Raw genomic sequence first — 12,918 nt, 5'->3', positions numbered from 1 at the left:
CTCGCACCGTGGTGGCAGGTGCCACGTGTCGCCTGACGCGCCTGCCGCCACGGTCGAGGGGTCCTTTTTGTTAAATCATCTTAGAGGGGGTCTTTTCTGGCAATTCAATTACGCAGGTGGTCTCTTTCGACAAAAAATCTCATTCGAGGCTACTGCGGCGTGACGGACGGGTCCCGGCACGCGCTCGTGGAGCCGATCCGGACCGTCCACGCCGTGTGCGTGCCAGAGGAGCCGACGGTGTGATCCAGCCGCCTGCTTGTCCGAAAAAAAAGAGCTCGACACGCTCCCCCCCTCCCGTCCCTCACCCACTCTCTCTCTCCGGCGCATCCAGAACCTCCGGCCGGCGCGGCGGCGGCAGCCATGGCGGACGCGTACTGGCGGTACGCCGACCTCCAGCGCCAGCAGCAGCAGCAGCAGATGCTTCCCCCCTCTGCCGGGGCCCCGCAGTCGTCGCTGGCCGCGGCGGCCGCCGCAGTGCAGCAGCCCCTCAAGCGCCCCCGCCCCGGCGACTACTCCGCCGGTTCGCTCCCCTCCCCTCTCCCTCCTCCGCACCCTCTTTCCCCCCGGCCTGATCCGTTCCTTCTCTCGCCCCTCCTGATCCGGACGTCTAGGGTTTTAGCGCCGCCGCGTTTGGTCGAATCGATCCGCTTCGCCCTGGCCTGCGCCCGGGCCGACGCCGCCCCGGAGTAGGCGTGCGCTCGCTGCCTCCGTTCGAGTCGCCTGAGCTCTGCGCTGACTGTCACTGACGCGAAATCAAGCGTATTTTGTGGGGAATTTGCATCCAGGGGCGTAGATTTCAGGCCATCGGCCCCTGAAAGCGGTGACTCCCATGGTAATTTTGCGCGATCTCTCGGTTTAATGGTGCTGAAATCGGTACCGTCCAGGTGGATTCACGCGTTAAGCCTCGTCGGCTTTTGAAGGCGCTGCCGTGTGAGCGCAGACTGGGACTGAGATTTTGCATGCTTGGGGTTTCGATTTAGGATGAAGCTGGATGAAAAGTGCAGATTTTGTTATGAACTTTTGATTTGTTTGCTTGGTTCTAGTCGTCGTTTATGAGTTGTGATGACTGCAAGTGAGAAAATAAGTTATTATCCATGCCACGCTGGTTTCAGTATATCTTCTCGGCCAAAATCACTGTTTTGACCTTGCCAGAAAACTTCAACACAAAATGACCTCCCCCAAATTTTTTAGCACGATCTGACTCTTTTATGCAACGCCATGGCTTCCAGTGTTTCTGGCGCACATAGAAACGGCAAACCGCGGGGCGTTTCTGGCCTGGTCACGACCTGGTCGAGTGCATTTCACCTCCTACGTGGCAGGGCAGGAAGGCCAAACCACAGCGCGTTACTGGAAACGCCGTGGCCTGTGGTGTTGCTGCCCCAAGAAGAAACACCATTGCTTGTGGCGTTTCCAGCAATGTGTGCTCGTGGCCACTTGTCTATTTAGGGAAGAAATGCTGCCCGGTTTGGCGTGTCTAGGTGGGGCAGAAACGCCACAAGGCTTGGTGTTACCAAAAGGGTCAGATCGTGCTAAAAAATCTGGAAGGGTTCAGATCATGCTAAAAAATCCTGACAAGGTCAAAATAGTGATTTTGGCCTATCTTCTCAACCAATATCCAAATCCAGTACATTAAACGGATGGCTTGAGAGAGGCAGTAAGCACTGTCTCTAATTCTATGGTTGTTATAAAACTATAAATGTTCTGGGAAAAGCATCCCGACAAGGTCAAAATAGTGATTTTGGCCTATATTCTCAACCAATATCCGAATCCAGCACATTAAACGGATGGCTCGAGAGAGGCAGAGAGCACCGTCTCTAATTCTATCGTTGCTATAAAACTATAAATGTTCTGGGAAAAGCCCTGCAAAAATATGTCTTGGGACCTGTATTTACTGCTAGCTTTCCTCCCCTTTGTAGATGGACATGGTGCTCCTGAGATGGCGGGCTATTACCCTCGTGATGAAGAAAGGCCAGGATATGCTGCCGTGAGAGATACACAGGCTCTTAATGCTTCCTATGAGCGTTTTCTGCGTACTGGGGTATACGTCATCCTTTTTCCTGATTACTCATTTTCTAAACAACACTCTCAGCTAACATTTCTTCTTATGTTCAGCAAATTCAGTCCTATGGCGCTGGACCTGCTGGTGGATCTGTCAGGCCTACCGCGGGAGCCAGTGCTGGTGGCTACCAAGCTGATGATCGTCCGGGCATGGCTGCTGGGGGTATGAATGGCAGGAATGTTGGTTTTGGTGGTGGAATGCCAGAGCCTCCCCTTCCCCCAGATGCCTCAAACACCTTGTTCATTGAAGGCATCCCTCCTGATTGTGAACGCCGAGAAGTTTCTCGTATCCTTAAAACCTACACCTTTTTTGTAACTCTCTGCACTTGTTGCCCCTCATAATATGCCTCATGTTCTAGCTGTTGGTCCTTCACTTTTCCACCCAGATATCTTTCGACCATTTGTTGGTTTTCAGGAGGTGAGACTTGTGAACAAAGAACCAAGACATGTAAGTGAGCTGTTGGGCGTTTGCCAGGTCTTCTCTCACATTTTATTTTCATTTATTCTTCTAACTCTTCGCTTCTGACAGCCTGGTGGTGACCCAATCGTCCTCTGTTTTGTTGATTTCACTAATGCTTCTCAAGCAGCTATTGCCATGGAAGCTTTGCAAGGTGAAATCGGTGAACTTGGCATGAATAGATACTCTATATTCTGTTTGTTCTTAACTAGTACTCCCTCTGTAAAGAAATCTGAGATCGTTTAGATCACTACTTTAGTGATCTAAATGATCTTATATTCTTTAGAGGGAGTATGATTTCTTTTCTTTTCCTTGGAGTGCCAATTATCTCATAGTTCTACCATACGCATAAATTCGAATAATTCATGTCCCAAAGTTCGCATAGGTGCTTGTAACATTGTGAGGAATTGTGGTCATTTGAATCCTTTAGCCAAAAGCCAATATTGTCAGGTTGTGTTAGTAGAATCAAACTCATTCAACTTAAGTCACTATATATCCTTTATTTTGGTGTGAAGTAATTGCCAACATTTTTTTTGTCATCGCCCGTTGTTTCACATAGCACCTACTGGTTATTGGTGATTATGCTACTTGGTGGTAGATGATGTTCAGGTGATAAGGCTCCCCTAGATTTTATAACGTGGACTTGAGACTAGGCTTGTCCCTGAACAATCTACAGTAGAAAATGCTAGTGATATTTATTATTTACCATCTATTAAAACAAGATTGTGCCTTGCTCATACTCCTGGATTGCATCCTGTCTGTCATTTTGCCACCCATTTTAGCAAGATATATATTAAGCCCTGATATGAGAGTGCGGCTAATCTGCACCCGGGCTCATCTGCACCCACGCTTAGAAAAAAATTCAAAAAAAATACTAGAAAAATTCAAAAAATTCCAATTTTTTTGTGGTGGTAGATAATTTGACCCGTGAGGTGCGCCCCAAAATTCAACTCATTTGAGCATCTGAGCAGCTCTCGGCAAAAAAGACAAAATCAGGGTCTGTAAAAATGTTTACTGTTCACGCACTGTTTTGACCCGATTTGTCTTTTTTGCCGAGAGCTACTCAGATGTCCAAATAAGTTGAATTTTGGGGCGCACCTCACGCGTCAAATTATCTACCACCACAAAAAAGTTTGGAATTTTTTGAATTTTTCTAGTATTTTTTTTGAATTTTTTGCTGAGAGGGAGCAGATGAGCCCGGGCTCCAGGATGAATTATCCCTGATATGAGCACTACTCGTTAGTGATGCTTGCCGCGCTATTCTACTGCCTTATTCCAGAGAGATGGTTGGTGATCAGTCACTCATTATTAATTTCTGCGGCTAGATAGAATCAAGCTAGTCAAGGGAAATGTATGTAACATACTCATGCAAGGAGTTTAATGACGCCTTGCAGAAGCGAACATCATCGTAGTTCAGAAAGCATTTTCAATGAACAGCAAACTAATTTAGGGTATGCTATTCTTCATGATCTAGTGGTCATTCTGAGGCAAGGTGTTGTCTGCTAGGCACCTGCTTCGAATTGGTTAGGTATATCATGAATGGAGCATTGTGCATTTGTTAGCTGAAACGTTTTTTAATCTATTTGATTGTTTTGCTGTCTAGATGCTTAGCTCTTGCACGCAGCATTGTCACCTTGCGAATAATAAAATACCGCAAATATGAGGCCAATCTGTTTTGTTGATTTTGCAGGCTATAAGTTTGATGAACATGACCGCAGCTCACCTCAGCTGCGGCTGCAGTTTGCTCGTTTTAAGGGTCCAAGGGGGCAAGCAGGAGGACCTGGTGGTGGTGGCGGCGGCGGCGGTGGTATTAGGCGTTAAGTTGTTGGGTCGATGATTCAATCATCTCGACTGCGATGTTTGCTGAATTCGCTTGACCACAAGCTCTTGGCGGGGTGACAGCACCAGCTAATTTATTTCTTATCACCTCGTAGGTCCGATAACGTGTGGAAGTGCGACGATGATATTTTGTTTGTTGTTCTAGATATATATTTATTTGTCCCCATAGTACTAGTATTGATAGCTTTTGCTCCCTCTACCGTTCCGAAGTCATTACTACCTTGGTCTCGCAAGGTGATTTCTTGGACGAAATGAACTGTTTAAATGTGGAAGGGGAAAACGACCGCGGCAACCTCAAGGCTATGTCTGAATCGTGTGGAATTGTATTGTATTGTACAAACGGTTTTGCTGGTTAATGTGTGTTGCTCCATGTAATCTGCTCTTGTGTGCTGCATTATCACCCAGCTGTTAATTTCCTTGTCCTTCGACCACAGTTTCTGCTGTTATTCCTTGTTTTAATCATTTTTGGCAACATTGATCCATTACGTCTTGAAGATCAAAGATCTGAAAAAATGCTGTTGAGTGTGTATGCAATGAGATGAAATGAAATATGTCATTTTTCACCAGGATCGCTGCAGTGGCTGCCCTCTGCATCATTTCGCTCTCGAGCTCTCATGGCAAATTGTTCTGAAACCCGCGGACCATTTGACTACATATAGTATGAATTTGATTAGTGCCGGTTTATTGTTTGTATGGTACACAGGGAGGGAGGAAAAGAAGGTTTTAAACATACTGGAGAGTAGCAAAAAATATAACTAATTGATGGCTTGTTTTTTCTTTTTAGCAATAGTCGACATGTACATGACGGGGAGTTACATGACAGGGCTCCCCGGGCATCGGCGCCGCTCGGCCTGTGCAGGCGGTGGCCATTGAACTGATGTAAAATTGGCCAATCTAGTCTCGCTGCTCTGGTTTGCAGCTGCGTGGTAGACAGTCGAAATCTTGTGAAATGGGCAACATGGCCACAACCGGGGATCTCTTTTCAGTTCCTTCTAAAATCTCAGCTTGTCAGCGACCCACAACAAAAGCTCATTGTGGAATATGTAGCACCTCATGGCCTGACAACCAACATAGGAAGGACTGATATCAAATGGTTTTGATAGAACGATGTATATATAGTGGTGAGCAATGACCACCAGAACTTCTAAGTAAAGCACAGGGGGTAAGCATGATGCCACTGAATGGTGTAACTCATGACTCATGAGGAACAACAATAAAAGCATGACCAGTGCGTCGACCATTACGAGTTGTCTAGAAAATTGTTCATAATGCAAGACGGGCATGAAGGGATTTGTTTGGTATATTTTATCACATGGCTGACGTGAGCACAAAGAGGATACCAGAATTTGAATATTCTAGATTAGTAAGTCAAGAAAATTCCCTCGCAAAAAAAGCAAGTCCAGAAATTCAGTAAGACTCCCACACGAGCGCATTCTATGCAAATGGTTTGTACCTCAACTAATGCAGTAGCATATGGTTCTTTTCTAAGATTAAATGAAATAATTGATAAATGTCATGATTTATGCAGAGGAACGAAAGTAGATGGAGGTCTCCGTGATGAGCTAGGGACTACAAAACCTTCATTTCAACAGAAAAGTACCATTGGCTATGGTTCAGCTGAGGATCGAATTGGTCAGGTATATCATGAATGGAGCATTATTCATTTGTTCGCTGAAATGTTTGTTAATTTGTTTGGCTGTTTTGCTCTCTGCATACTTAGCTCTTGCACGCAGCATTGTCACTTGCGAATTATAAAATACTGCAAATATGAGGCTAATCTGTTCTGTTGATTTTGCAGGCTATAAGTGTTAGACTGTATATACGTAGTCTTGTATAGGCCTTGTATTATACCTCTTGGTACGTCTATATAATGAGATAGCCACACCCCGTTTTAGGGTGTCGAGCCAGTTTCCGAAACCCTATGTTTTACATGGTATCAATTTAGGTTACGATGTCTTCCACTGCATCACCTCCCGCCGCCGCCACGCCGATCTCGGCCGCCGCTGCCGCGCCGGCCCTTGCTCCGATGTCACCCTTCCTGGCCTCCCGGCCCCTCGCGGTGACATACGGTGCCTTGCCGCCGCCGCCCGCTTCCCCGCAGGCCTCGGGGACTCCAGACAATCTGATCGCCTGTAACATCCCAAATTTTCAATTTAGAATGTTATATATTAGATCATCATTGCATATCATATTTTATTGCATTTTGGTTTGGTCCTAGAAATTCTACGCAACTCAACGACCCACGGAGAGAGTTGGGGATTTCGTTATTTTCATATTTGAATTTTCTCAAAATCTGAAAATAGGATCATTTGATTTTATTTATTTTGTTTTCAATTATTTCTATTATAAAAATAAGAGAGAGGGAATAAAATGACTTTCCCAAAATAAAAAAATATTGAGGATTTAATAAAAAATCAAATAAGTTTTTATTTCGGTGTTTATCGCGGTTTTATTTGAATTTAGGGAAAATGTACGTTTTTCAAAGTTGCATTTAGATCCCAAATAAATGTTCATCTTGTCCGGCTTGATATTAGAGGACGGGGAAAATTTATTTCGGGATTTTTGGAGTCCGTTTAGTATTTCTTTTAATTGTTTTTCTATGCGGAATTATTTTAAAAAAAAAGGACCCACCTAGTCGGGCCGTACCCGACTAAGACTCTGCCCGTCCGGCCCTTTAAAGGCTGAAGGCCCGAGCTGCCCCAGGCCCCAGCCCCGCCCGAAAACCTAGCCTCGAGCCGCCGCCGCCGCCTTCGCCGACCGCGCCGCCGACGCCGCCGTTCTGCCGCCACCAACCGTTCCCATCGCCAACCGCCCCGCCGCCGCCGCCCTCGCCGGAGTCCACCGCCGCTGGAAGTAGCTGCTGCCGCCTCGGTTCTCGTGAGAAAACCGAGTGTTTTTTCGAAATCCTAGATCCATTTTTCTTTAATAGATCGGTTTTTCGGTTTAGTCTATTTAGCGGACATTCGTTCGTACATTCGTTTTAACGAACAGTTTTCGTCTTTTAGCCGCAGACACGAACGTTCATTCGTTAGCCTGTTCGTCCATTTTTCTTTTTCTCGGATTTTCCGCGATTATTCCAAATCGCGATTTCTGATCCAATTTTCGTTTTAGTATAACTTTTCGCTCGTTTATCGGAATCAGGGGATTCAAGCGCCTAGAGTTTCGTCTCAAAACCCTCTTTGCGTTTAGCCAACTCAAACAAGTTTTTGCCACTGTAAAATTTGACCTAGGTCCAGATTAGTAAACGAAGTTTGTTTCTTTCGCCGTTTGACTTTCGTTTCTTCATTTGATTTGATTCTTTTTGCAAACCGGAGCTCTTAAGTTGAACTTTCTGGTTATTTCTTTTATTTGAGTTTTACCTGTGCATTAGTTGAGTGCTTATTGTATGCTTGTTTGTTTGCGATAGAGTACCCGGAGTGCGCCGCTTGCTACTACGAGTCTCTAGGTTTCACGGATCATCAACAAGGCAAGTAACACTTTGATCATACCTCTTTACTACCCAGTTTTATTGCATTAGATCAATCCTCAAACAAATGCATGATTATGATATGAGTAATATGTGGGTTTTCGGAAGTAGATGAGGTAGTACCTATTACCTGTTTTATCATCAAACCTTTGGGAGTTACTTCTATGTTTGCTTATATTGTCATGCTATGCTAGTAGACGTGGATTGGGTGAGTGTATCCATGACAGATGTGAGATTGTTATTTAATGGTTTACTTAAGGTGGCAACTTAAATTCACATCTAGGTGGATTGAGGCACCTGGGGAACCCAGTGTTGCCTGTATTTTTGGAAATCCCGGGGTACCGTGTGATTCTCCTATGGACCGCCACCCAGGCTCAAAGGGATCATGAGATTATTCATGCTAGAAACTTCCGTGTGCATCCACAAGCTACTATGGGCTCTAGCATAGTGGAGTAGGTTACAAGACCTCTTTCAGTGGTGGGCTAGCAGATGTAGGGGAAAGTAGGTGTAACTGTCCATCCGGAGTAAAGAGTTATTGTTTCTGAAAGACTGTGTCTCGGTCATCCATTTCTCAAACACCATGTAGTGCGAGAAATCCAATGGAGGAGATCAAGTCTTGTGGGGAAAAGTGCGCAAACCTCTGCAGAGTGTACAAACTAATCATGGTTAGCCGTGTCCCCGGTTATGGACGTTTTGAGTATCTAGTACATGGATTATCATGTGAATCTCATCATGTTACTTTAATTTAATCATGTTGGGGTAATGATGTTACTTAATTGGGATTGAGTTGGAGGAACCTTCTCAATGTTTAACAACCACCATGATAGTTAAATAAAATTTATTCCTTTGCAGTAGGGAAAAATTGGCTTTATGCAAAACTGTAACCATAGAGCTTTCCACCAGCCATATATGCATGTAGTGATAGCATTATTCTGTTCATTACTCTCTATGTGTTACATTGCCAGCATATTCCATGTGCTGACCCGTTTTCGGGCTGCAACGTTCATGTTGCAGACTTTTCAGACGACGAGTACGGTGTCTTAGGTCGTGGTCTTATACTCAGTGATGCCGTTGGAGTTGATGGACTCACTTATCTTCCAAGCCTTCCGCTGTTATCGTTATTAGATGGCCTTAAGCCATATTTATTGTAATAAGTTCTCTTTTGAGACATTCGATGTAATAGGTGTGTGATTGCTACTCTGTTATAAATCCTTCAAGTACTGTGCGTGTCAGCATTACCGATCCAGGGATGACACTAATGCACAGAGATCAGACTGTTTGAGGTCTGGTCGCTACAAGATGGTATCAGAGCACACGCTGACTGTAGGACACGACCACTAAGCTAAAGCCCTAGATCACTCTCTCTCTTCTCATTTTTGACACCTCATCTTTTCTACTCTTTTAGGAATGGCGGATGCAAGGAACAAGTTCACGCAACCGAATGAAGATACACCCTTTGGACGCCACCTGAAGGAAGTCACTAAGTACCTGAACATCGGAGTACCAAGTTTCACCGGGACCTCACTTTACCAGAAGAGGAGCGTTTGATGATTCAAGTTCAAGTTCCAGGAAGGACGTTCATGCCCGTCACCGAGCCCATAGAGTTTTCCTTTGATGCACCAACCTGGAGTCTAGGAAAGAGCATGGCAGCTCACATCACAATGGGACACATTGGAGAAGTTTACCACAAGGATCTCAGGGATACTATCTACCAGATTTGTGGGCGCCGAGATGAGCAATGGGAGATGATCAGCACCAGAAAGGATAGATCAATTGCAGCTTTCATCCAGGAGTTAAACCAGCACATTCGTCGCCAGGAGAACCAGATGTGCGCAGGCATGATAGATCTGAAGAAGGCTATGACCAAGATCACGGAGCTAGAGGAAGAACTCAAGTCTACACGCGATGGTTATGAAGAGGAAATGACAACACTCGTGGAGAAGAATGAAGATCTGAAGAAGAAGCTAAATGTGTTTATGGGATTTCCCGCAACTGGAGGAGAAGACGATGATTGCACTTGCCCGGAGAACTACATCATCATCGACGACACCGACTCGGACCCAGACGATAGCGATGATGACTTTGTTGATGAAGCTGGAGCAGATATCATGGAGTCTTCGACCGATCAATTTTTCTAGTCGACCACCATAACAGTAGTAGTATTCCCCCCATGTATATAGTATAGTCCGAGCACTTTTGTAACGATAGCTAGACCGTTGCATGCCCTTGTTTGATTTGATTGAAGTAAAATTGTTTGCTTTTGTCTCATGTGCATATGGGTAGTGTTTTTCTCTCTAGACCTCATTCTATTCTATATTCTCATCTTTTCTAAACCTCAGATGCCTCCGAGACGTGACAATGGATTTGCTTTTCCGCCGAGCTCACTCAGTTGATCCAGCAGCAGAATGCATTGATGCAGTTACTAGTCCAGAATCAGAATCAGGGGAACAACAACAACGCACCACCACCACCTGCTGATCACTTAGCCCGTTTCTTGAGGCTGAATCCGCCGGTGTTCTCTAGTAGCACCGAGCTGATAGTTGCAGATGATTGGCTCCGTAAGATGGGAAGGGAGATTGACCACTGCAGGATGCACAGATGTGGAGAAGGTGCGTTTTGCCGCACATCAACTTGATGGACCCGCAACATCATGGTGGGAGAATTTCACAGCCACTTATCCTATCAACACTGTCACATGGGATCAGTTTCAGCAGGCTTTCCAGACTGCTCATGTTTCAGCAGGAGCTATGGCCATGAAGAAGCGTGAGTTTCACAACTTATGCCAAGGAGGACGTACTGTTGGCTAGTATGTGGATGACTTTAGTAAGCTAGCACGTTATGCCCCAGATGACGTTGCTACGGATGCCGCTAAACATGAGAAGTTTCTGGAAGGACTGAATTATGAGCTGAGCATGCAGTTGATGGTAGCAACCTTCAACAACTTCCAGGAGTTGGTAGATCGTGCTCTCATGATTGAAGGGAAGCAGCAGCAGATTGACAACCGCAAGAGGAAGTATGGAAAAGGGAAGTACAATTCTGGAGCTCAGCAGAAGCCTCGTTTTACCCCGAACTCGGAGGACCTTTTCAGCATACCCATGGAGGAGGTAGTTCGCACAACCATAGTGGCCCAAAAAATGGTAATGGGAATGGAGGAAGTAACAGACAGAATCGTACCAACCCATCAACCCAAGCCAAGAGGGATCTAAGCCACATTACCTGTTTCAAATGCCAGAAGACTGGACATTATGCCACTGAATGTCCTGAAGCAAAGAATGGAAATGGCAATGGAAGCTCTGGGAAGAAGCCTAACCCTTTCCACAAGGGACAGGTGAACCATGTTAGCGTGGAGGAGGTTGAAGCCCAGCCAGATGCAGTAATAGGTAAGTTTTTGGTTAAGTCATTTACTGCAATCGTTCTTTTTGATACTGGTGCATCGCATTCATACATATCAAGGGGATTTGTGGATAAGTATAAACGGCCCACCAAGGTTCTTAGAACACCTATGTTAGTAAGCTCACCAGGAGCGGATTATATGGCCAGTGGAGGATGTTTTCAGGTGCCATTGACCATAGGCAGGCATGTTTTCCCCTCGGATTTGATAATTTTGGAGTCACAAGGTTTGGATGTGATTCTGGGTATGGATTGGCTATCTATGTATGGAAGAAACATCGATTGCGGCAGTAAGTCGATTTTGCTTACCACCCCAGAAGGAAGAAGGATCAAGTATGTATCCCGGCACGAGCCGAAGAGAACCCAAGTGAATTCCTTAACAGGAGTTGTACAGGAGGAAGTACCAGTAGTGAAGGATTTTCCTGACGTATTTCCAGAAGAGTTGCCAGGCATGCCACCGGATAGAGACATTGAGTTTTTGATTGAGCTTTTGCCAGGCACAGGGCCTATATTGAAGAGACCGTACAGGATGCCCGCATAGGATTTGGAAGAAATTAAGAAGCAGATTAAGGAGTTACTGGATAAAGGATATATTCGCCCAAGTTCTTCACCCTGGGGATCGCCAGTGCTTCTAGTGGAGAAGAAGGATGGATCTTTAAGGATGGTTGTTGATTATCGAGGATTGAATGAAGTGACAATCAAGAACAAGTACCCACTGCCGATGATTAATGATTTATTTGACCAGTTGCAAGGAGCTAAGGTATTTTCCAAGATCGATCTGTGATCGGGATACCACCAGTTGAAGATTCAAGAGCAGGATATACCTAAGACGGCTTTTACCACTAGGTACGGGCTGTATGAGTATACCGTTATGTCATTTGGTCTGACGAACACACCTGCATATTTCATGAACATGATGAATAAGATGTTTATGGAGTTTTTGGATAAGTTCGTCGTGGTGTTCATTGATGACATTTTGGTCTATTCGATGAATGAAGAGGAGCATAAGGAGCATTTGCGTTTGGTACTTGGGAAGCTCAGAGAACATCAATTATATGCCAAGTTCAGCAAGTGTGAATTCTGGTTGAAGGAAGTTGGATTTCTTGGACATGTTATATCCGGAGAAGAAATAGCAGTAGATCCCACCAAAGTTGTCATCGTGACCAATTGGGAAGCCCCAACGACAGTTGGAGAGATCCGGAGTTTTCTTGGACTCGCAGGATACTACCAGAGGTTCATTGAGAATTTCTCGAAGATTGCAAAGCCCATGACGGAGTTGTTGAAGAAGGACACCAAGTTCAAATGGACGGAGGAATGTGAGGCCAGTTTTCAGGAGTTGAAGAAACGTTTGGTTACATCACCGGTGTTGATTCTGCCAGATCAGCGCAAGGATTATGAGGTGTATTGCGACGCTTCACATCGAGTACTTGGAGAAGTGCTTATGCAAGAGGGAAGAGTTGTTTTGTATGCCTCACGACAGCTTAAGCCCCATGAGTTGAATTATGCTACACATGATTTGTCGTTAGCAGCCGTTGTGCATGCATCGAAGACATGGAGACATTTTCTCATCGGAAATCATTGTGAGGTGTACACGGATCACAAGAGTTTGAAGTACATCTTCACACAGAAGGAGTTGAATCTCAGGCAAAGGAGATGGTTGGAGCTCATCAAGGATTATGATATGAGATTGCATTATCACCCCGGAAAG

The 12,918-nt window shown here is 45.2% G+C and overlaps 1 protein-coding gene across 1 annotated transcript; it reads left to right on the top strand.

The window, feature by feature from the left end:
* The first annotated feature begins 255 nt into the window (after window positions 1–255).
* On the top strand, window positions 256–4,729 carry LOC123088262 (nuclear speckle RNA-binding protein A). Its single transcript, XM_044510461.1, has 6 exons — window positions 256–520; window positions 1,917–2,038; window positions 2,113–2,344; window positions 2,445–2,506; window positions 2,588–2,669; window positions 4,206–4,729. The coding sequence occupies exons 1-6, from the start codon at window positions 361–363 to the stop codon at window positions 4,334–4,336; spliced, it is 789 nt and encodes a 262-aa protein (XP_044366396.1). The 5' UTR covers window positions 256–360; the 3' UTR covers window positions 4,337–4,729.
* Window positions 4,730–12,918: the final 8,189 nt, after the last annotated feature.

The sequence above is a fragment of the Triticum aestivum genome, chromosome 4A, assembly GCF_018294505.1.
Source record: "Triticum aestivum cultivar Chinese Spring chromosome 4A, IWGSC CS RefSeq v2.1, whole genome shotgun sequence".
NCBI classification, from domain to species: domain Eukaryota; kingdom Viridiplantae; phylum Streptophyta; class Magnoliopsida; order Poales; family Poaceae; genus Triticum; species Triticum aestivum.
This window is presented reverse-complemented; position numbering and strand designations above follow the sequence as displayed.

Bases quoted from the DNA above. Each gene is read 5' to 3' on its own strand.
- LOC123088262 (XM_044510461.1), top strand. From the start codon at position 361: ATGGCGGACGCGTACTGGCGGTACGCCGACCTCCAGCGCCAGCAGCAG. The intron at 2,507-2,587 runs GTAAGTGAGCTG...CGCTTCTGACAG, and splicing joins TGAACAAAGAACCAAGACAT to CCTGGTGGTGACCCAATCGT. The intron at 2,670-4,205 runs GTGAAATCGGTG...TTGATTTTGCAG, and splicing joins TGCCATGGAAGCTTTGCAAG to GCTATAAGTTTGATGAACAT.